We start from the raw sequence: 25,624 nt of genomic DNA on the forward strand, positions 1-25,624 counted from the left end.
TAGGGTCCCTCCAGAGGCAGCCCAGGGTTCCCTAATCCACCTTCCATTTTGCTGGTAATTTCTTGAACCAACACCACTTGACATAGCTAACAGCATGACACCAGAATGGCATTCATAATATTGCTGTGAAGGGAACATTTTTCAAAAAGTATTCATGTTTCCAATAATCCAAGAAGCTTTTTCCCATTGGCACCAAAACTAATTGGTTTGAGCATGGCCTCCTCGAGATCTGGAAAATATCTTAGGTTCCTCCTGGGTAAAAACATTTAGAAAGGTCGCATTTACCTATCTAGTCATAAATGGTCTATTAAAAAATCTGTTCACACATCTCAATAACTCAAGCTGAGGTTTACATACAAATTTAGGAATCCAGGAAAGCTGTATAGACGTTTGCAGTGCTTTCTCTTTAGAAAACCCTATGAATCAAATGTAATGGATGTACTTTGTATTTATGAGATCCCAAAATTATTTTTTTAGTATGTTTGGTAATATGTTTTTAAAGGAGAACAAATCTATTTGGATACTCACCTGTCCTGTTCACACCTTGATTGGCAAAACTGCCAAGTAGTTGGGATAGAGAGCAGGTAAGCAAAAATTCTTATTGCAGAAAGGCTTGTGCCATTCTGCAATAAAGCCCTGCCTGATGCCAAATTTGTAGTAGAACTTTAGTTTCACGCAAAGTTTCTTACCTGGAGATATTAGGGTAAGGGAGCAAGATGAAGGTAGCTGGGTTGTACGTAGCATCAGCTGATCCTTTTTCAGAAACTTACAAAAAGAAGAAATTAGGGGAAACAATTGGAGCTCTAGAAGGCACCAGAGCCCCATTTTTATTATCAGCATTGGCTGCCTTTATCATTTGCAGGTGACAGGCACACAGTTTTATTGTTTCAATGTTCCATCTAATTCCTTCTCTTGACACAGTCCATTAAAAACACATTTTATGAATCATCTAGATGGAATTTATGACAGGGTGACAGGTCTGGCTAGAGAGCAGTAGAAGAGAGCAGTTGTCAGGTCTGGTCCTTTCAGTGTAATCTGACAGCTCAGCAACCAGCCAGCTTGTTGGGCCCCACAGTTAATCAATCACAACGTACCTTTCTGCCTGACCCTTGCCAATCACACTCGGTGCCAGCCGCGCACATCCATGGATCATAGTGCTGAGAATTCTGAGCATGATAAAACACTTCTAGTGTTACAAATTGCACAGTCCCATTTTATGAGTAATAAAGCAATGCATCAACAGCAGCACAACCTGACTACACATGTAACATATTATAGTTGGGCGGTATCTACAGAGTTCCAGAATGCCAACTGCTTCTTTTACTAATTTATTGGTTACATTCTGAGTAAGTGACCCAAAATAGGTATGCAGATGTAGAGCTGAGATATTAGAAGCTGTACGTATGTTCCGGTGGACCAGGACAGCCAGTAGAATAGCATTTTTAGCAACCTGCTATCTGAGAAAGTGGATAGAGACAAAACAGCATTTTACATCAGTTTTACATCTATTTTCACATTTCTTCTAAAATACATATACACATCAGATCCTAATGGTCTGAGATAATGTCTCTGGCAAGAATCAGACATGTTCACAGCAGTCCCCCAACATCATTCATAAAATGAAAAATGACCGATCGGTAGTGACCACTGTGCATTCCTATGAAGAAGATCATTGTGGGGGGCCACATTCTCGTCCACCCCTCTCCATTGAACAGAACAGTGTTGTGTAAGCAACTCTCACTGATTTATCTGTCACTGGAAACAATGACAAAAGAACAGTTACAGCAACAATCATCTGACATCGGTACAGGGCTTAAATAAGCACTACCTGTGTGCCTGGATCAAAGTAGCACCCCATGAAGCAACAGCAAGGAACTTTTATGTTGCCATTGCCAATCGAAAAAGATTGCAAAGGTGGATAATTTGTGCATATGTGAATAATCTTCACATGTCTCTTCAGTTCTCAGCCAAGTCTGTCATCCTGTTTTTGTATACTGCATTAAAATCACCAGCCCAGAGCTATTTGTACCCTGCCGATAGGCCTTTGTGCTTTACATTTCTGTAAGCAGCTCAATAGTGTTAGACTTTAAACCTGGGCTCACACTGTGGAGGTGCCCCAAAGCCCAACTCCAGGTGTTACAAAACTACCCTTGCAGTTTGGCTCCACCTAAACTGCATAGGTATCCCCTTCTAAAGGTCACAGGATTGGTCACATGAGGGGAGAAAACAAAGGGCGCAGTATCTTAAAGTTGTTTTGATACTGCAAAATTGGGCATTTAACTCTTGCAAGAAGCCCCACTTTAGCAGATTTTTTAAGGTTTCCCTGGAGTTAGGCTTTACCATGTGCTGCAAAGGCACCTATTTATTTTAATGGGCTGCCTAACACATCAAAAAAAGATAAATGTGCTATTTTTGTAACAATATTTACCTTGGGATGCCTTTAAGATACATGGCACTTGCAGTGTACCAACCTGTGAAATTGCATTTTCACGCATTACCACAGCACAACGATGTAAACATAGCTTAAAGCAGAGATACATTCAGGGATGTGTACATAAGCCCTAACAATATCTGCCCCATTTTGCCTTGTAAATTAACCATTGAAAGTATTTTGTTACATCTGTTTTAATAAATAAAATGTTCAACCTACCACAAATCTTATGAACTGAACCTCTTCTGCTTTTTGCCTGGGATGATCTAGAACTGCCCTGTGTACTCTGCATGTGTTATTCCAATAGATCGAACCTGTCCTACCAGGATAATGTAATATATAGATGAGAGAGAGGTGTTGTGTAGTTGTCAGCTCATTGGAGGAAATTAGAAGCGAAGGTAATTTCTGCTAGGGTCAACAAGTAATTTTCTGTTTTTGCAGCATCAAAAAACTAAAAAAAAAAAAAAATGTACGTGTTGCAGAAGTACTTTTTTTTATTTTAACTGACATACATTTTAAAGGATTCACATTGCTTACTATATATGCCACTGGTACTATCATATCTTCCAGATTATTTCTCATTTTATTCCAGCCTCCTGATAACAAAACACTTAGCCATAAATATTTCCTGTCTCTCTTATATTATGAAAATGTCCCACTTCAGTACAATACAATATTATAATACACAATGAAATAATACCAACTCAGTGAGAAGAATCAGCCTTTTGCAGAATTTATTTATTTGAATATTTACATGTAAATCTCTTTACCAGTACTGTATATTTTATTCTCGTCATACATTTATAGTCAATACTATAGCATTTACCTTTACATTTAAATATTCCTCTTCCCATAAAAAAAGCTACACATTTCTGTCACTGGAAATGATCTTTTGTGATAGTCTCCAGTGACAGTAGAATGAACGATCGCTGTACACATAGCACTGTTCGGTTCAGTAGAGAAAGGCGAGGGAAGGAAGAAGAGCAGGAGGCACCCCATAGAGTCCTTCTCCATTGGAAATTACAGTGGTTGTCCCTGCTAGGTCATTTACCGGTTCACAATGGCATATCAATAATGACGTTGGGGGATCGCTGTACATATGCTAGAATTTTTTCTCTTGAGACGATCACGATCATTCATCTCAGGCAACAATTATCTAGCTTGTGTACACATATTATGGATCTAATGCCTGTTCACATTCAACATCTACAGCTCTCTGCAGAGAAACCACTATTTTTCACAGGGAGCAAGGGTCCTTCTCTATCCACTGGCAAAGGACAGGCTTCTCTACTGATGATGAGGCTGCTTTCTAAGGAAACAACAAGTAAAAATCAAAACAAATTTTGTTTGATCTGCCTAGAATGTATTTAGCATGGTTTAGTTAGACGTTAGCATTCCTTTATAAAGCTAAAGCCTAACTTTATTGTGCACAGATATTTAATAAAACACAAATCAATAAAAAATATTATTGTTTTATGGTCAGTCAATTTGAGAGTACCTGTTATGTAGATGACAATGCTACCCCACCTTGCAGAAAACAATGCATGAACTATATAGGATCTATTTGTAAAGCATTAAATCTGATAATAACTAAAACATTCCCTGGTGACAAATCTTCCAGATTCATGTGTTTCATAGGCAGTAATTGATTCTCCATCTGAGAATGTTACAGTAAATGTCAGATTCACCGTTTTAAAAATAGATTCCTATATGTAATAAGTAAATAGTAAATATGGTGGTCCAAATATTCAACTCCATATTTCTCCACAAGTCCATTTTATATATATATATATCTTAAAGCCAGACTATAGTGGCCTTTAATATGGATATATCCCTCACATTAATCCTCAGCTGCTAATTGTGATGTGTTAGATGTCTGTATGTTCCTGTGCCTTTAAGGAAGAGTGGGCTATCTCCAAGCATACCCGGCTGCCATTTATTTATTGCTGTATATGTCCAAGGTGGGAGCTTTGTTACACTGGTGTTAGGGAATACACTTTGCTTTAGTTCCTTACACATATATTAGCAAAAATATGCAATAAAACCCTTTGTTTTTCACACAAATTGGTAAAAACTATTTATAATTTGTTTTTTGTCCACTGAGAAAAAAACAAAAATAATTTAAAACCATATATCTACAGAACCCACAACTCATTAAGTCAGAAATCTCTTATACAGCATGGTCCACTTTTCTCCATTAACCACCTGAGCGTTACACTGAGGTCTAGATTTCTGTACCAAAAGTGATCCACTGTTTTTCATGAAAATTTTTTTTTAAATTGTAGACCTGTAACTTACAGAAATATGTCCGAACAGGGGTTCTAGCAGATAATATGAATATAAAAAATGTATTACTGCCTTCACAGGGAAAGAACACGACTCGGTGAGTACTGTCCTCCGGTTTTTAATTTATGTATGCTTTTCTTTTCTTTTTCTCCTCTGACCTGCTGTATGTAGTTAAGGGGGATCTTGAGCAGGGGTAGGCTGGCTGTTACGGACCCCCGCGTGTGGGGGGGGACGGGCGCTAGGGCTTGCGTGCGGATTATTAAGCTTTAGATTAGGATTTTAAATTTTAGATGGGGGTATTAAGCTTTAGATTTTTTTTAGGCTGAATTACAGTTTTGGGTGGGTTTTTTTTTCTGAACTGGACAGATTTACACTAGGTCTTATTTTCGGGGTAGTTCTTATATTAGGGCAGGTTAAGAAAATAGTGCTAGGTCTTTCTTTCGGGGTAGGTCTTTTTTTCGGGGAAACACGGTATCTGCCTCCTACTGTAATTTTTTTGAGAACAGCCTGTAATGGAGGAAATATCAGCCAATATTCTGTTCTCTATACAGCCTATGTATAGCCTGGAGCAGACAGATGTATTTTCCAATGGCATAATACCAGCTTGTGAACTAGCATAGGTTTGGACAACCTTATAGATGTGAGTAGAGACATCATAAATAGGAGTCTGTATCTCCATCAACAAAACCAATTTTTTATTCAACAAGTCATATCATATCATATATTGATCTTTATTCCTTTCCTTTTTGGAGCTAAGCATGCCACAAAAGCCATACACAGAACTATTTTCGTCTACCTGATCTCAAAAGCTCAGGGCAGGTATTTCTGTCCAGCATGTATAACACTATAGTAGGGCACAAGTACAGAGGCTTGAGGAAAATCTCCATTTTAGACAGACTGACAGACAGATAACCTATCAAAAGAATTTACAATGGACACTTTACAGTTAAGAAATTAATGACTCCTCATTTTCATCCTGGAAGGTTTCTGCTGCATCCACATATATTTCAACAAGCTTAACTTCCTGCAAAAGAAAACAAAAAAAAGGAAATTTGATAAGACTTCATTATCATTGCCATCATTATCAACTTATACTTCACCTGTGAACCAAAAACACAGGTAAAGACCTTTTAAAAAAAAGTGCTCAGTGCAATGTCAACTCTTATCATTTCTGTACGAGAATAACTATATTCATAGACATATTTGTAGAAATCTCAGCAGCTCTTTTACATTCCCCCACCTCCTGGATTGTAAGCTCTTCTGGGCAGGGTCCTCTCTTGTCTGTCATTTGCAACCCCTATTTAATGTACAAAGCTGTGTAATATGTTGGTGCTATATAAATACAGTTTATTAATAATAATAATGGATTAATTTTCATTTTACTGGTCCTTTCATAAATATTCAAATTACTAACCCGCTCAATAAATTGTTCTTTATCCATCTTTGATAGAGCTCTTTCCACTTTTTCTTTAGCAGAAAGTTTCTTGGATTTTGGTAAAAATGGAATGCAGCGCTGGTACAGGTGGAATTTATAATGCCGGAGTCTGTGATACACTTCAGTACGACGACCACATGTAGTGCCAACCACCAACCACTGAAACCAAAGAATAGATATGATACATTAATCACTGTGTGATGTAGAATAGATGATCAATAAAAAGAGAGAGCGAGCTATTGCTCTACAAATGCATTCATCTAAAGCAACCGGTTTCAGGGCACATTATATTTGAAGCAGGAACTGGGTGCTTTAGTTTATATAAGGGAAAGTATAGATTGAAGTGTGTAAACTTAAAGATATGGTTAAGTTTTAAGTAGATTATGTGTTATGCTAAAACTAAGCAGATGTGAAATCTTAAAGTTCAAGTAGATAATCAAGTTTAAACAGACTTCAAATCTGTAGAAACTTGAATATGACCAACTATAATACCTTCACCTGAATAAATGAAAATCTTTACAGACTTGAGTTATACCATTTGTAGAAATTGCAATCTAATTATTACGACCCTAAGGAATATACTGTGTGGTCCAAGTGCCCCTCCATATGCAGTACAAGTAGTGGTGGTAGCCTGGAGTGGCAGGGAACTATATAGAAAGTGAATACTGGTAGTCTATTCTGTAAAGTTAACATTTACAATTCCTATACTAAAGACTTTGCTGTATGGGACTTCAATCCACTCCAAGGTTTAGACGTCCTACTTTATTCACTCCATCTGACACAATCAAAATGTGGTATTGCACACATATTCATACAATATAACAGCACTCACTATTTTACTTCTTACCTGTTTATCTTCAGAAAGAAAGTTGTCATTTTCCAATGTTTCGCTGTCATAGGCTTGTCCAGAGAGTGTCACCACGTATTTGCAGTACCGGATCAATTTACAGGCATCGCAAGCTTGTTCTTCAGCCCTTATCACGTTTGTGTTAAGCTTTGGGTAAGAATTTACCCTCTCCTGTAAGAAAACCAATTTTGAGTATATGTTCAAACAGACTTTTAACTCAGAGTTTCTAAAGTCAAATTAATGTTAAGTGTAGTCGGTATTTAGCCTATGAGTGAAAGAAGTTCAGTCAGATGTCAGTCAGTCAGAGTGTGCCTTCCTAAAATGTATGTAAAGAAAATAAATTACTTGTTTAAGGAACAAGTGAAGCTGGAATCTTTAATACAGGTATTCTTTTTTCGACTTACCTGTTTACCGACCACCCACACTTATGAACAGCTCCTATGATGAGCAAAACTGTAGAGTGTACATCCATGCGGCGTCTCGTCCTCTGGGCTCCCTCTGTCTTCCTCTTCCACGATCCCCGTTCTGCAGACTGTCAATGAGCTTGTCACACTTGCAGCACTGCAGACGGGGTCTGTCCTTTGCTTGTTCTTAATGGCTAGTTCACTTAACGACCAGGTCTCAGGAACAGATCCTGGTCGTTAAGTGAGGAGCGTCTGTATACAATGTTCGGTTATATACAAAACATGATCTTTAAGCCAAATACAACAAAACATGGAACTTTTAAAGTACAAATGATAAATAAAAGCAATTTTTATTCAACCCAGCAACTACAATAAAATGCTAAAAAAGCATGCTAAGCCCCATTACACAAATCTTCCTCTTCTTGCTAGAGTGATCAAGTCCATGTATCTATGTCTCAAGTGTCTTTCTACGCATTTTGCATCATTTCGCTTTCTCAGGAAAGACACCTTTTACAAATAGATTTTTATTACATTTCCATCACTTCAATATCTAAAAAAATCTAATATTATATAGACTGTACAACATTCTTACAAAATCATATTTAAACACTTACAACAACATATATTCTGTTATGTCATGTATTGCCGATTGACCAAATAAAGAAACTAATTCAGCGCTTCATAAGGAAAGAGAGAAGAGAAGAATCTATAGAAAAATGTGAAAAATGCTATCTTTACTCTTCTATATCACAGCTTGGCTCCCACATGAGTCAACAACATCAAATGAAATATTCACCTCTCCAAGATATACAACAACGTAACAAGATACTAAAGTATAAGTTATGTTCACTGGGCAATGTACTGTACACCCAATCTAAAATAACTTCACAGATGGCCAGGGCTTTTAGTCAAACAATGAACAAAATAGCTTCAGCATTCTTCTCCTCTCCTTCTCTATAGAGCACCAAAGCTGCCTGAAAAAGCAAAGTGATGTGAAACGCGTAGAAAGACACTTGAGGCATAGATACAATGGACATGATCACTTTTACAAGAGGAGAAAAATATGTGTAATGGCATGTAATAGCATGCTTTTTAGTATTTTATTGTAATGTTAGTTTGAATAAAAATTGCTTTTATTTATTTTTTGTACATGAAAAGTCCCATGGTTTGTTGTCCTCGGCTTTATAACATACCGGTATGTGGTATTAAACATTTGCCTATTCTATACACACTAGAACATGATTATTTCCCAAGCTCATTGACCCGAATGAGGCTGTGGTTCCCATACTCAAACCAGGAATAGAAAGAAAAGAACTTTGCCACTTGATCAATCAAATAAAAGTCAACCTGTTTTGTGGGTCACATATCACCCTCTACCATCAGGGATACATTAAATACATAACTTTATATTGGCATATTTAACGTATGTACATTATCAATGCACACAACAAATTATATATAAACAAATAAACAAATCCAATGATTTTGATTAAAAAAATAGAAAATAAAACCTTTTAAATTAAAACAATCAATATACAAAATCCCTATAAATAGTTTCATAATTACCTTTAAAAGCATAATCATATCTACACAAGCTTGCCAAGAACATCTTTTAGCAGTGAAACAGCTAATGGTTGTTTGGAAGCAAAAATTGCCTGAAAGTATTTCCAGACAGTTAAAAGAAAATCAATAGAAACAAATACATATATTTGTGAAATAACAATTTTATTCTCTCGATGAATTGCTAACAGACTGACGGTTTGTTTCTAAACATAGTGTCTCATACGATTTAACTACTGCAAATTTGCACCAAGCTTAACAAGTTTGACAGTAAATGAAAACACTTTTCTATCTTTTTGCCCAACAAAGAGAGAATCTATTTGTTCTGCTGAATCTTGTCACTGAGACAGAAAGTGATAGAAAATTCAAAATTGCCACCAGAACAGGTGCTGAGGGGGGCAACCTTCTAATGGTAATAAATGTGATGTCAACATTTTTGATATTTTCTAATTTTCTTGTTGTGCCTAAAAAGTAAGTAAAAGGAAATATTCCCAGCTAAACACAGACACACAGAAAAAAATATCTGATATAGATTCTGACATTTCTGTACACTTTGAAAATGTAAGAAAAGTTCTGCTATACATTTATTGCAGATGCTCCATATTATTCTATTAAAATGAAAGTATTTCTGCCGAGTCTGGTGACTCTCATTAGATAGCCACATTCAATTCCTTTGAATATTACTGTGGCTCAGAGGTTAGCACTCTGGTCTTTGTGCTAATTTGAATCTCGACCAGGGCCATATCTGCATTGAGTTTGCAAATTCTCCCCGTGTTTGTGTGGGTTTTCTCCCACACTCCAAAGTTATGCAGTTAAGTTAATTGGCTTCACCCTAAAATTTGACCTTAGACTGTGGTAATGTGACATTATGACTATGGTACGGACACTGTGAGCCCCTTTGAGGGACAGCTAGTGACATGACTATGGACTTTGTACATTGCTGCCTAATATTTGGGGCTATTTAAATATTAGTTAACAGTTAAAAATACACAGCTAGATACCCAGCTATTAGTTGGCACTACAAAGGATTAAAAAACAAAAACTTGGTTTTGGGCAGGCAGTGGCAATAGGAAACAACCATAAAAGCCTCAATGGTATTTTAACCATACAGGGCTTAGAAGGAAATTTTAAACCAAACTCAAGGGACTGAACTTTAAAGTCATTTCCCCCCAGTCACCAACCTCCTTCCCTGGGAGATCCCCAATCTGCTTGTAATGCTATTTCTCATACTTACCTTTCTTGGTAGGTCTTGGGATGTTAATACTGCAGTTATCTTCCTCTTCTCCAGGTTGGACTGTCCTCATTGATGCACAGAGAAGAACAGCTATGATGATGTTACTGCCCCTCTCTGCACAGTGAAGGCAGGATGTACGGTGAGGTCCCCTTAGATGGTGGGCCCATGACACCTTGCATTCCCAGTCTGACTTCAATCCTCCATAACACCTGGAAAACTGAGGTGCTAATTTTTGAGGGCTTAGTTGAAAAAATAAATATGACAGAATTGGGCTCACTGTTTTTCACTTATGGTCTTTAGTCCAAAGCTAGCCTAAAGCTGGCTACTGGCTGGCCAGCAGGACTTGAAATAGTACTTTATAAACATGTCAAGAATGAAGAAGAGAATGAATACCATTTTTAAAGGGAACTTTATGCAAAATAATTTAGTTATATCTGTAGTTCTAATTAAAACTCTTACCTTATACCGGGCTTTCCAACGGCAGCTTGTGGTGAGTTTGTCAAGACGAGGAGCTAGGACATGATCATCCAAATAATTCAATGACTTCAGCATGTCCTTAGCATACATCTTCTTTCTTTTTCCTTCTACACAGCAAAAAACACAATATATGCTTAAAGATTGCTGATCATGAATTGTTTCACTAAAACATTTGCTTAGTTCTGCCTCAGTTTCCAAATTTCAAGTAGGTCAATGGACAAATAAAATTATAAGGATTTCCTTTACCCAAAACAAACACATAGATTTGTCACACAGTATAATCACACCGTTTGAGAAAAAAATGTTAACAATGTTTTATAATAGTGCTTCTAAGTAAGGGTGCCTCCAGAGGTTCCTTGAGCAATTTGCACCTCTCAGGTCCGTTAACATTGACACCAATTGAATATTTTTGGCTATCTTTAGGAGTGACATTGTTTTCACTGGTCAGAAATGTAAGAGGCATTCTACCCTCTGACCACCACACTAATGTACTGTGAGCTGCAGATATAGTAATTATAGCAAGGGATTCCCTGAAAACCTGAAAGTTATTTCAAGGGTTCCCACATCACATAATCTACGGTTATACATAGGATGCCAGAATGTTTTCTGTTGTTATTCAGATCACACTGACAGATTGGTCAAACAGTTTTGAAAAATGTTATGCTGCACACAGGGCACATTCTAATGCGTAGTAAAGGCAGAAAATCAAAGACGAATCATAAAAAAATATCAGAAGTTTCTATACTAAAAGCTTCTCAGCAAGAAAATCTAATACACACTTTTACAAGGTGACTAGAAAAAAAATACAATCTGACATACCATACAAGCTTTCCAGGAATGTATTATCAGCAATATTAATGAGGAAAGCCTTGATCACCTTCCGGAGATGTGTACTGATGTTGTTAGAAGTTGCTGAAAAACAAAATGTACAAAGATAAAATGCAACATCTTCATTGTTCAAAATGATTCATTGACCTAGGTCCGGGCTATCTGACATACCTAAAAGCAATATCATCTCTTAAACTGCATGTAAGAACAAAAAAGGGTTGCAGTGCAAATGTTCACATGATTTATCCACTGCAATGCCCTGCAATAAATGCTTGTTGATTTGGCAAACATGCACTCAGTTCTTAATTTGTTACTGCAGACTAACAATGTATAAAATTTTTGCCTAGTAGCCTTTTGCAAAATTACTCAACTATCTTCAAAGCTCCATTGCTTTAACCACAGTTTGATCTAATCATTCAGGCACTGTGATTCATACTCAAATTGAAAAGCTGAGTATGAATCACCAGTGTACCAGAGTACCATGTGATCCCCTCCTGTGGCAACAGAATTTAAATGTTGCCATACACTAGTAGACATTAATAGACAAGACCAACTAGTGTTCCTCCAGAGGTTGCTAGGTGTTTCTTGGGCTATGTCCCATTGACCCCACCATTTGATGATGCTTGAATAGTTCTGGGGCCAACACCACTTGGTAGAGCCGGCTGAATGACTAATAATGTTTTTAGATGTTTTTAAAGGTGGTATTCTAGCCCCCACTGGAAGAAAGTTAGGGAAGCAGAGATTTTTTCTACTGGACACCAACTAAAATTTTTCCCACTGAGCCACAATAAATTGATTTTGGCAGGGGCTCCCTAAGATCTAAAAATTATTTTAGGGGTAAAAAAAGAAAGACTGGATTAGATGCTAGATTCAATAAAATAAATGAAAACAGGGCATTCTCAATCGATCTTGGATCAGTGGATTGAACACTAATCGGGAATGCCTGACTCTTTAGCATTAAGGGTTGCTCTACACCTCCCCTACCCCCTGCTCCAGTATGGAAGTGCTCCCTACCTTGAACTCCAATATGGCTGTGCCATTTTTTTTTTACAGTAAATGTTAAATTACATTACAATTTAAAATATGCTGGTTGGTGGGTGCAAAGGTAATCCAGGTAGGTAATCAATATCGACGAGATATTGATTTTTTTACCTGGTTTTGCACCCATGAAACATTGTATGATGGCATACAATCCAATGATGAAACATACACTGAACAATTTTGTGTCTCAGGAACAAATTCTGATATTTTGATGGTCGGTTTCCATCCTCATCCTCCTGATCATCCTCGTCATCTTCTTCTATGAAATCTTTCATCTCCTCACTGTCCTCATCTTCATATTGAAGTGTGTCTGGAGTCAGAGGAATGTACTCACTGCTGGAACTTGCCTACAAGATAAAGCAAACATATTGAAAAAATTATAACCTTTTCCCACTGTAAGCACTGGAAAATTACTCAAAAAGTTATGAGGTTGGCTGCTGCTACTCCATTCTTCTTATTATCCACCAACGGTTGTAAATACCTTATCCTGAAGGGACTTCCCTTTCTCTAAGCAAAAATTCCTAATGGAACTTCTCATTTTATGCTTTGCTATACTACACCAGTTGCATTATCAGGGTATTTTTATAAACACTACAGCAATGAGTTGATTCTTCCCTTTATTGCAATGTCCTAGCTATAGCACCAAAAAATCTGGCTATAAAACCTTTTTCCCCCCCAAGTACTGTACACCACATTTAGGAGCCGTAATAATATTAATAATCATTACAGCCCACCACTAAATTGAGCAATAAAAAGGTGGAATATACCCAGCCACTGTATATCCCTGTACTCATCTACAAAACGTTCTAATTCCTTTTCCACATCATCCCATATGATCAACAATTATCAAACAAAAACTTAAGTCTCTGAATCCCCTGAGGAACCCATAGAGCAAAATGCGTCGGGAAGGGGACAAGACTTATGAATGAGGACTTCTGATTTCATGTGATTTGTAAATATCAATGTTCTGAAGCTACCTCTAGAGCATAGGAGGACTATGCTAAATTGTAGGATTTGTTTCAAGAATTTTTCTTTTCCGTTGTTTAGTAAAAAATTAATTTCACTATTATTGCCATAAAAGCCGTCTTTTGCTTTTCCTTGTTCTATACTCCAAAAGTTATACAGGTATATGTTTAACAAAAATGCTTTTTATTAAGATGAATTTTCTTTAAGGTAACTGGATTTTACATAAAAGCTGGTTCTTGCAGCCCCTTGCACAAGGGATCCAGCAATACAAACATTTTGGTCTGTACAAACATTCGCCTGGAATTCAGCTTTAAAGGTTCAGAGCAATTCTCCATGTGACAGCAATTTCAAGCAATGGTGTAGTATTGACCGTTGCACATGATGAATACTGACCTGCTCATGTATTAGCCTAAGTCCAACCAAAGGTGATATATTAGTTATGCATGGATGTCGATGGGAAAAAAAATGGATATATATGCAATAGCACCATACAACCAAGTTGTTTGACATAGGGCCTGATTTAATAAACCTCTCCAAGGCTGGAGAGGATATACTTTCATCAGTGATCCAGCAAACCTGAAATGTATCTGGTTCGGGATTAAAAAAAAATTTGCTAACAAGGATTGCTGGATCACCCAGGTTCACTGATGAAAGTGTATCCTCTCAAGCCTTGGAGAGCTTTAATAAATCAGGACCACAGAGCAATCACCTAAGCTGGAATTGAAATTGAGAGTCTGGAGAAGACAAATCAGGAACTCCAATAGGAATTAAGACTGTTAATGAGAAAAAAAGGCAACAATAGTCCACTCACAATCATCATGATGTATACAGTCATGAGAAAAAGAAAGTACTCAGTCTTTCAATTCCAAGGTTTTACATATCAAGACATAATAAGCATCAGCTGGTCCTTAGCAAGCCTTAACATTAGGTAAAGACAACCTCAGATGAATAAGTACCACTTCCATGTTCCATTAGTGCTGCTAATCAAATACACCTAACTATTGGTCTTCGGTAAGTGAGACTACTTCTATAAAAGGCAAAGTTTTGGTAGTTTTTTGTCTGGAGGATTCAGATGTGTGTAACACAATGCCAAGGGGGAAAAACATTAGCAGTAATCCTAAAGAAGCAATTGTTGCTGCTCATCAATCTGGAAAGTGTTGTAAGGCCATTTCTAAACAATTTTAAGGCTGTCATTGTACAGTGAGAAAGACTATTCACAAGCGGAAAACATTCAAGACAGTTGCCAATCTTTTCATGAGTGGACTTTCCAGCAAGGTTATCCCAATGCTAACAGAAATTGAAAAAGCCCAACAGCTCCATCTCAGACTCTACAAACCTCAGTTACCAATAAGTTACCCGTTAAAGTTCATGAAAGTACAATTGGAAAAAGAATAAACAAGTATGGCTTGTTTTAAAGCAGGGGTGTCAAACTCGGGCCCACGGGCCAAATCTGGCACGCACTGTAATTATATTTTGAGCACGAGAAAATACCAAATGTCTACTAGAGCCGGCCTGCCGGTAGACAGTGCATGCACCGTTAATACTACAAATCCCACAATGCTTTGCTGGCACGTCAATCAGGATCCACAAGCACCCCCCCCCCCCTTGACATTCATTAGCGACCTTCCTCAATTGTAGATATTTTTTCAATAAAAATTAAGGTTGGTCTTGACTTTGTTCAAATTTGACCCACTGTGTACTTGAGTTTGACACCCATGTTTTAAAGGGCTGCCAGGAGAAAATCTTTTCTCGCTAAAAAAAAACATTGCAGCAGGGCTTATAGCACAACATAATGCAACAATAATGTAACAATAAAGCAGTTTTTCAGAGGATTTAAATTGGAATTAGTCTTACTTTGAAAATTGGCCTTCAGGCAGGTATTTACTACAAAAAGGACAAGCAATGTTCTGCAATAACTACTTAATTCTTTCCTGCCTGCTGTCAAACTTCATTGAAAGTCATTGACAGAAACAGTAAAAATCAGTCAGCAGGAACTGAAACTTTTTGTTTTTAGAGCAATGATTATTTTTAATGCTCTTTCAAAGAATCTTATGGAAAATCAGCTTATACATGTGCAATTTTACCTCATCAGATCCCAAGCTGGTTTTTGAATTTCGGGACCGTCTTTTTTCAACAAGCTGTTTTAGTTTATCTTTCCTTTTTTGCTTCTTGATTTGTTCCTTGTCTTGTTCTGAGGATCCCCCATCCTTGGCTACATTCAAATCATCATCATCTTCATGTATAGCACGGGGGCGTCTGACGAGGACTCCCAAACCAGGCCCATCGCTGTCGGAGCTGCTGTCACTACTTTCTATCGTCATAGATCTGTTCTTGATTCTGGGTTTCCGGATCTTTTCCTCTCCATCATTGGCAGTCCCCACTGACAGTTCCAGCTGTTCTTCATTCTCTACACTGGATATGCTACTGCTATCAACCTCCTCCTCTTCTTCTTCTTCGGAGGTAGAAGTGGTCTCATCAGAATCGAGAATGTGGGATATGGTGTCTACTTTTGTACGTTTCCAGTCCACCCTGGACTTTGGAATGGGCTCACTTGATTTTCTTTTTTGTCTTGTTTCATACATCTTGGAAGATTTTTCTATGTTTGCTTGATAATAAATGCAGTCACTGGAAAAGAATGTGAAACACAAAAATTTATTAGGAAGCTCTGGATTACAAAAACTGTTTATCAAAGGGCAAAAAAAAAAAAAAAAAAAAAAGGGGCTTGTTTCTCAACCAGGGTTCTTCCAGAGGTTGCTAGGGGTTCCCTGAGCTATGAGCTATTTGTGCCACTTAGGTCAGTTTACTGGCACCATTGATGTTTTTGGCTATCTGTAAGGGTGGCATTTCTACCACCGGCCAGCAAGAGAGACATTCTTCTCACTGACCTCCACGCTAATATACTGTAATCTGTTTATATATAGTAATTATAACTGAGGGTTCCCTGAGGCCTGAAAATTATGTTAAAGAGGAACTAAACTCAAAAGTGCCCCAAAACAAAAAAAATCTATTTACCTTCAATCCCCGGAGGGCAGCCGATCGGTCCGGAGGTGTCTTCCATTGGGTCTTCTGTGCATGCCCGAGATGATAGGACATGCGCAGAAGGAGCACCCAAGTGCCTCTGGGGATGCGTTACGTAGGTATCCCGGGAGGCTTTGCACTCATATTCATTATCGATCGCCTAGGCGATCAAGATTTAGGGGGCGGTGCTGCCCCCCTTTTATATATATATATATATATATATATATATATATATAAAAAGGTGTTGCAATAAAAAATAAAAAATAAAAAAAACAGAATTTTTACCTAACATAAAAAGGTTGTCTACTCTTTTATGTAAAGTGAAAATTATAAATTTAGGTACGCTTTAAGGGTTTCCCCGTGTTAGAAAGTTGAGAAATATTGCTCTAAGCCAGGGATCCGCAAAGTTTTATGGCCACTAGGCCATTTATGGGGTGGGCGGTAGCACACTAGGTTGGACCTGCCTTACCAGGGAACGCACCCTGAAGTGAAAGCCCTCTCCTCCGTATGCATTGCAGAGGAGAGGGATTTTCCTTCAGGGAGCTTTCCCTATTTACCACGGCAGCGGAAGTATCAACGCCGGCTGCGGTAAATAGGGGAGCAACTGCAAAGGGGCGGCACTGCAGCTCCAGCGGCTCTGGCAGTTCCACCCCCTGGCCGATCTGCAGGTTGCTGGCTGGCATTAGGCCGGACAAACTACCGGCTAGGCTGTATCTGGCCCAAAGGCTGGAGTTTGCCGACCCGTGCTCTAAGCAATGTAAAGAGCCTTCAATATATACAATGATGCAAAGTAATACAGACACGAAATCACAGGAGTGTTTCATAATGGCCCTGATTACAATAGGCTATTCTTGTCCTTTGAAGAATGACCTAACTGAAGTTAGGTGTCATCGAGTTAACATTGGTGTGTCCTGTAATTTGCAACCCCCATTGTAAGTACAGCACTGTGTATTATGTTGGCGCTATATAAATATTGTTTATTAATATTATAATTATAGCGTGCCATAGCAATCACATGCAGATCATGCCAGCAAAAGGCAATTTGACCAACCAGACACACTTGGTATCTAAAGGCATACATACTAAGAAGAACAGGTAGATATCAAAGACAATTTCAAAAAGAGATTTTAATAATAAGCAGATGCTTCAGTGAAAGGGGTGCCAGGGGGATTCACCAGTAACAGGTCCCATAGTGACATTCATCAATAACAGGTTCCTGTGCAACAGTAACATTCACCAGTAACAGGTTTTTAAATAAGGGGAGATTTTTTAGTTTTAGAGGTATTGTATGTCAAGAACTACTTTGTTTTTAACAAGTGGTATTGTTGCACACTTTCAGCATGTGCATTGTGATGTACATTCCATCAGTAATTTTCAGAAAGTAGAGATTGTAAATTCTTCTGGGCAGGGTCCTCTTCCTGTGTCTCTGTCTGTATCTGCCTGTCATTTGCAACCCCCATTTAATATACAGTGCTGTGTAATATGTTGGCACTATATAAATACTGTTTAATAATATCAGAGTGTGATCAAAATGTAAAACTAACTTGCATGTGCAGGACTTTCACCACCACTGGCCACAAAAGGTTTAGAAAGAAACCCACAGCATAGCAGCTGTGTTGATGTCCATTCATGACAGAGTCTTCGGCTTGCATAACCCCCAAACAAGTCCTATTCTCCCATCCACATTCCCTCTCCCTTCTGTAGGAGTCCACATGTAAGGTTCCCTGCCAAGGTCACCTGCTCCTCCATACCTAAAATATCCATTGTGTAATGAGAAATCGGGAAGTAGCGATAAGCAACAAAATTTGACTTAGTTTAATTTGTGGGCCCGCAGGAAGCACCGGCACTTTTATTCTGAACGACTTGAGAGGTAAAAAAAAAAATTGTATATATATATTTATATATAAGGAAAGCGTCCTGTGGGCTATAGAAAGTGTGATCGCAGCTATCGGAGCCATGGTGAAGGGTGGGTATGTTCCAAAAATCTATCTAAAGCCAAAACATTTAAATTATATATTGGATAGAGTGGTGAAGAGTCAGAACCTCTCATTTTCTTTACTGTGTCCCTACCGGTAGTATTACTCATCTGTTTGCCCTGGTCACCAATATCACTGGGACTGAAAGTGATGGAACATCCAAATCTCTGAAAGGTCATAAAAACCAACAGAAAGTCTTTCAATGGAGACACTTGTTTTGCCAATATTTTCCTCACTTTGGAGAAATGTCCTATTGTGTACATGGCATGCAGGTGGTGGCAGGCACACCCAAGGAAGGATTGTGTGTAAACAGAGAAAATTGGCTATGGGCTGTGTTCAATGGGTGGGGAGAAGTCTATAGACGGCTACTGGGCTATGTCTTATGATTGAGTCTAGAGACGCCTATAGGGCTGTGTTCCATGGTTGGGGAGGAGTCTATATATAACTATGGGTATGTATTCCACAGATGGAGAAAAGTACATAGATGAATAAGGGACTATGTTCTATTGGTGGGGATGATTCTATAGATGATTAGGGGGCTGTGTTGCATGGTTGTGTAGGAATCTATAGATATCTATAGGGCTGTGCTCCATGCTTGGAGGACAGTCTATAAATGGCTATGGTGCTATGTTAGTCTAGAGAAGGATACAGGGCTGTGTTCCACGGTTGGGGTGTAGTCTATAGACATCTATGCGGCTGTGTTACTTGGTTGTGTAGGGATAAATAGATGGCTATGGGTATGTGTTCCACAGTTGGAAAAAAAGCCGTAGATGGCTATGAGGCTGTGTTCCATAGTTGGGGAGGAGTCTTTAGATGGGTATTGTGCTATACTTCATTATTGGCTGTTGGCCATGGGGCTGCGTCCCATAATTTGGACGATAGTCAATAGATGACTATGGGGATGTCTTCCACAGTTGGGATTGAAGTCCAAAGATTGCTATGCAGCATTGGTTTGAGAGGAGTCCATAGATGGATATGGGGATGTGCTCCATAGCTGGGGAGGATTTCATAGATGGCTATGGAGCTAGTTGGGAAAGATTCTCTATATGGCTACAGGTATGTATTCCACAGATGGATAAAAGTGCATAGATGGCTAAGGGGCTGTGTTCCATGGTTGGGGAGGAGTCTACTAATTGGCCACAGGGCTGCGTTTCATGGTTGGCGAGCAGTCTAAAGATGGTGACGGTGGCTGTGTTCCAAGGTTGGTGAGACGTCAATTGATAGCTATGGGGCTGTTTTCTATGGTTGGGGAGGAGTTCATTGATGGCAATGAAGCTGTTCCATGATTGGGGAGGAGTCCATGACAGCTATGGGTCTGTCCTGTGGTTGGGGAAGAGTCCATGAGAGCTATGGGTCTGTTCTATGATTGGGGAGGAGTCCATGATAGCTATGGGTCTGTTCTATGATTGGTGAGGAGTCCATGATAGCTATGGGTCTGTTCTATGTCTGTTCTTTGGTTGGGGAGGAGTCTATTGCAGGACAAAGTAACCGCAACAATTTAGAGTTTGCTATGTAATATTCAGTAGGTAGGGGATAGGTAAATATAATTTTACAGATGGTATAGGTCGGGGTGCCAACACTTTTTTGGCTTGCAAGCTACTTTTAAAATGACCTAGTCAAAAGGATCTACCAACAATAAACATGCTAAACATATATGTAACTATATACCAAGTATACTTTATATTTAAAATATATATGGTTTACCTTGTATAACAGCATGAACACATATGGCACAATACAATCCTGTACATTTTTGGCCATTACTGATGATGTCATAAACTGAACTGTCCGGACAGTAGTTGTCGGTGGCCAGCCTCAAACAGACAATTGATCATCAGTCATGGCTGGACGGTATTTGGACTTAATAACTCCTATGTGTGCGGTAGAGTTTATTGTGAAAGGCAGGGCTCTGCAATCTACCGGTAGATTGGGATCCATGTGTTGTCAGCCCTGGTATAAGTACAGATGTCCTTTATATAATACACATCACCCCCTGACCACTCAGCTTCCTGTTGCTAAGTGACATTTCAGTTCTGCATTCTCCAGCATTCCTTAAAAATAATTAATGTGCACACTGGAGGATTTCCAGCTGCCAGGAGATGCCATGTCCGGGAAATGGCCCCTGCTTGCACCCAGGCATCACTACAGCCAATCACAGGGGAGGATCTCAGCCCCTGCTCCAAATATAGATACATGCAGCCACACTGAACTCGTCCTAGGGACCCTCTATATATAGGCCGGCCCCTTCTTCCACCTCCACCACCCGACCCCCGCAGCCCCCCACCATCGTAACAAATGACGCACCGACCTACCTCCGTCATCAGCTGCCCACAACACCCATCACCCCTCCGTCTGCTCCTAGTTTCGCTTTCCTGAAAAGGGGGCGTGTCAAGTGGGCTGTACTCAGACGGATGGGCGTGTCCAGACTGCTGAGGAGGGAGCGTCACGGCTACAGACATGGGGCGTGTCCTAAATCCGAAACAGCGTAAACAGAGGAAGAGCTCAAGGATGGGGCGGGTCCTTCATCTGTGATTGACATCTAGGGGGAGGGATTTAGCCGCACAGTCATGAGGTGGGTGAGGAAGGCGGGAACTGCTTTGTGTTTAATTTTGCCGCCTATTTTCCTTGTCATACCGTTGAAATTCAGCTTCTTATAAAAATAAAAGAAACCAAGGGTGCTTAGGTGAAAGTGAACGTGAATGTAACACACATAGGGGTGTTCTGATATTAATATTATTTTTAATACTTTTAAGAGACAATGCCTCCTCCTTTACCAAAACTTGCTATTATTTTTAATCATAAACAGGATTTAAATAGCGCCAACATATTACGCAGCGCTGTACATTAAATACGGGTTGCAAATGACGGACGTATACAGACAGTGATAAAGGAGGAAGAGAGGACCCTGCCCTGAAGAGCTTACAATCTAAGAGATATAGTTTACTCTGAATCTCAGCCTTTATTACTTTCTGAATCACTGACCCAGAATAAATATGAAGCTCAGATGATGGTGAAGCTATGGACTTGGAGGCCTAATGCAGAATTTGGACCTGTCCCCTCAGAACCTTTCTGTGTGAGGGTCTCTCAGTGATGGACTTGTACATTAACATTTACATGCGGGCCCCTGGACCCTCCTCAGTCAACAAGAGCCCCAATAGGGACCCTAAGTCAGTTCAGCGGGGGTACTTCAAGTCTGTTTTGCACAGGGGCCTGCCGCTGGCTATGTCTGCCACTGCCCCCACCTCCCTCATGACGGAGACCCCCCTGCAGACCCCCACAGTGCCGTATTTCTCTCAGTGCAGACCCCTCAGTGACATTATCTATCTGTTCTCCGTTCCCTAACACTTCACAGCTGCAGCAGATGGGTGGAGACTGACAAGTGGGCCGGGTCAGACCCTGTAAGCCGACTCACACCAAGGGTTTCACCCCACCTCTGCGGGTCTGCATACACGGCCCTGTCCCACTGACATGTCAATCTCCACTCATCCAGCCATTCCACAATGATGAGGGGCCCTATGGACCGTTTAGAAGAAAGGACCAAGACCTAACAGGGCTATGGTTAACGTGTGTTATGTCACTGTCTCAGATCCCCACAGGACCAGGGGATCTTTGTCATCCACCCTACATTGCTCTGCAGCCAGCAGTGGCAGCAGTCTTGTTCAGGAATCCCCTCAGCTGCTCTCAATCATCTGAACCTCCAAGAGTTTTACCCCTTTTACCCCAGAATATTCTGCAGAAGCACTCCCTCTGCTGGCAGAAGTGTAAACACCACCCGAGCTGCCTCTGCTCCACCACTCCCTCTGCTGCTGGGTTCTCCCACTTGCTGATCATGTGACTCTTATTTGCCACATGACCTTCCCTATAAAAGAAAGTGACTGGCAACAGGAAGTTTTGCTCTGTTTTTAGGTTCCAGTTGCTCCTGTCTGTGTCTTCTGTTCCTGATTCTCTCGTATACTGACCCTGGCTTGACCCTTGACTGCTCCTGATCAACCCGCAGCAAAACATTCTCACCTCTAGAGTCTCTGGAGCAGACCAGGCTGATTAGACTCTATGCCCCGTGCACACCAACTGGGCTGGTAACATGGAGGGTCCACCACCCTTCCCTGTGGCACCGTGACCGTCACACATTAATTAAGTGTTGCGGCTCCTGAGCATATAAAACTAACTAAAGAAAAACTAAGAAAACTATTTACAAAGCAGGATTCTTGTCAAAACTTCATTGTGAAGTCTGAAGAAAGCATATGAGAATGTACATACCCTTGGTGAGCAAAGTTAGAGAAGGGGGATATAGGGAAAATAGGAGAGAAGAGAGAGAATCGGAGGGAAAGAGAGAGAAAGAGAGTGGGGGCATATGGAAATTAGGAGAGAAAGAGTAGGGAATAGGGAGAATGGAAGAGAGAGGGGTATAGGGAGAATGGAAGAGAGCGGGGTATAGGGAGAATACGAGAGAGAGGGGGGGAGGGGGAGAGAGGGAGAGAATGGGGAGTATATGGAGAATAGGACAGAGAGAGAGTGATAGATAAAGAGAGAGAGAGAGAGATGTATAGGGGGAATAGGAAAGAGAAGGGGGGGGGTATAGACTGAATAAGGGGTATATGGAGATTAGGAGAGAGAGAAAGGGGGGGGGGGGTGTAGGGAAAATAAGAATGAGAGGGAGAAAGAAGATATGGGGAGAATAGGATAAAGAGAGGGTATAGGGAGAGAAGAATAGAAGAGAGAGGGGTATAGGGGGAATATGAGTGAGAGAGAATGGGGAGTATAGGGAGAATAGGAGAAAGAGGGGTATGGAGAATAGGAGAGAGAGAGAGAGAGGGATAGGTAAAGAGAGAGAGAGATGTATAGGGGGAATAGGAAAGAGAGGGGGGAAATAGACACAATAGAGGGGTATAGGGAGATTAGGAGAAAAAGAAGGGATGGTTATAGGGAAAACAGGAATGAGAGACAGAAAAAGGATATGGGGAGAATAGGAGAAAGAGAGGGTAAAGAGAGAGTAGAAGAGAGAGAGAGAGAGGGGCGTATAGGGAGAATAGGAGAGAGTGAGGGGGATATGGAGAACAGGAGAGGAAGAGAGGGAAAGATAAAGAGATGTATAGAGAGAATAGGAGAGAGAGAGAGAAGGGGGGTATAGGGGGAATAGGGGAGAGAGAGAGGAGAGGGGCACAAGCAGAAGAGGAGAGAAAGAAGGGGGAATAGGAAAGAAAAAGAATGGGAGAATGGGGGGCATAGGGAGATTAGGGGAGAAAGTGGGGGGAATATGGAGAGTAGAAGAAGAGGGGTATACGGAGAATAGGGGAGAGAGAAAGAGATAGAGAAATAGGAGATTGGAAGATAGAGAGAAAATGGGGGGGGGGGGGGGGGGGGGGGTACAGGGAAAACAGGAGTGAAAGAAAGAAAGAGGATATGGGGAGAATAGGAGAAAGAGAGATGTGTAGGGAGAATAGGATGGAGAGAGAAGGGGGTATATATATATATATATATATATATATATGGAGAGAGAGAGAGAGAGAGAGAAGAAGGGGGCACTGGCAGAATAGGATAGAGAGAGGGGAGGATAGAGAGAGAGATGTATAGGGAGAATAGGAGAGAGAGAGATGGGTGGGGAGTGGGGGATACAAGAGAGAAAATGAGCGTGGCAAAGGAAGAATATGATGGAGAGAGTGGTATAGGGAGAAAAAGAGAGAGAGGGATGGGGGTATAGGAGTAAGAGAAAAGAGGGAGAAAAGAGAAAAATGGGGAAAATAGCAGAAAGAGAGGGTATAGGGGAAGTAGAAAGAGAGAGAGATAAAGGGGTTGTGGGGAGAAAAGTAGAGAAAGGGAGGTGGTAGAGGGAGAATAGGAGAGAGAATTAATATATGTCTTTATTAGTTTCTTACTGCTGCTATTTAAATAGTTTGACCTTTGAAACACACACCCACACTCCGACATAAACATAAAGCATTAGAATTACTTTTTTCTTCCATAATACACAAGTTCTATGGGGTTCTTGTACATTATTGTGTAAGTAATTTTTCCACATGAATGCCTAGGGGGGAAGTACAGAGATATAGTAAAAGTGCACCATACCAGAAAAGCTGTTCGCAGTTTGGAGTTCCAGGGGGCACCCTGTGATGTTTATTATATTTCACAAACTGCTTTCATATTGTCTGATAGCAGCAAGCCTGAACTTACTGTACACTGCGCTCTGTCTGCAGATATCCTGAGATATAAAATGTAATTGCTCTCCGCTATGTAGTTTATTCTTGTCAGGATCAATTCACTGTGCTCTGTCTATGTTGGGATCTCTGCACAGGAAATAATCTACAACTTTAATATCTAACAGATGGTCTATCAGTGAATGCCGCTATGTCATGGAGCACAACCCAAATGTATACCTTGATTCACAAAACCTTGTCAAATGCTGTTTAGCCTGAGGTATGTTTTGTTATGAGGATTTGTGCTGAATTACTGTATATCAACTAGAAACAAGAGTATTGTTATTTGGATGAATTTAAAGTGACTGTTCAATTTGATCAGGTTATTGTAAATTATTTTACCAAAATGTTGTTTATACATTCACACAAGTAGATAAGGCAGCTTCTGATATATATAGAAATGCCTTCATTTGCTGCATTTTTTTTAAGTTTGATTTTTTAGATTGCATTGCAGGTTACTGCACCTGAGTTGACCTGAAGGACATCATCTGGAAATCATTCATTTGAGGAAGCTCCAGAGCCCCGTGTCAAGTAGGACATAGCCCTGTCCATTTTGTCAGCTGTTTAACTATCATTGGCTTGCACCTAACTTTGACAAATCAGGAAAGAAATGTTCTAGAAGAGTCACTTTTCTCTCCATGGTAAAAGAAGGACTTTGTAAGCCTTTCCACTCCTGGGAATTGATTTTTTCTAGAACAGACTGGTTTTAAGTCTTATGGCAGTAGCTGGGGCTATAAGTTATCAACCCTCTCTTCAAAGCTGGTCATGTACTTTTAGATGTTCAGATCAGAAAAATGATTTAATGCCTAATTTATATAAAATACCGTGTTTCCCCGAAAGTAGGACCTACCCCGAAAGTAAGACCTATCACTATTGTCCCAACCTGCCCTAATATAAGACCTACCCCGAAAATAAGACCTAGGAAAAAAA

The 25,624-nt window shown here is 39.9% G+C and overlaps 1 protein-coding gene across 2 annotated transcripts; it reads right to left on the reverse strand.

The window, feature by feature from the left end:
- Window positions 1-5,391: 5,391 nt before the first annotated feature.
- Window positions 5,392-20,968, reverse strand: CCDC82 (coiled-coil domain containing 82). 2 transcript variants are annotated; one of them, XM_072402852.1, is made up of 8 exons: window positions 20,816-20,968; window positions 15,594-16,134; window positions 12,713-12,890; window positions 11,494-11,586; window positions 10,657-10,781; window positions 7,000-7,170; window positions 6,132-6,311; window positions 5,392-5,741 (listed from the first exon to the last, which is right to left on the reverse strand). In XM_072402852.1, the coding sequence occupies exons 2-8, from the start codon at window positions 16,089-16,091 to the stop codon at window positions 5,664-5,666; spliced, it is 1,323 nt and encodes a 440-aa protein (XP_072258953.1). In that variant the 5' UTR covers window positions 16,092-16,134; window positions 20,816-20,968; the 3' UTR covers window positions 5,392-5,663. The 2 variants fall into 2 exon arrangements, with proteins under 2 accessions (XP_072258953.1, XP_072258945.1); XM_072402844.1 differs by lacking the exon at window positions 20,816-20,968 and adding an exon at window positions 20,208-20,435.
- Window positions 20,969-25,624: the final 4,656 nt, after the last annotated feature.

The sequence above is a fragment of the Pyxicephalus adspersus genome, chromosome 1, assembly GCF_032062135.1.
Source record: "Pyxicephalus adspersus chromosome 1, UCB_Pads_2.0, whole genome shotgun sequence".
Lineage (NCBI taxonomy): Eukaryota > Metazoa > Chordata > Amphibia > Anura > Pyxicephalidae > Pyxicephalus > Pyxicephalus adspersus.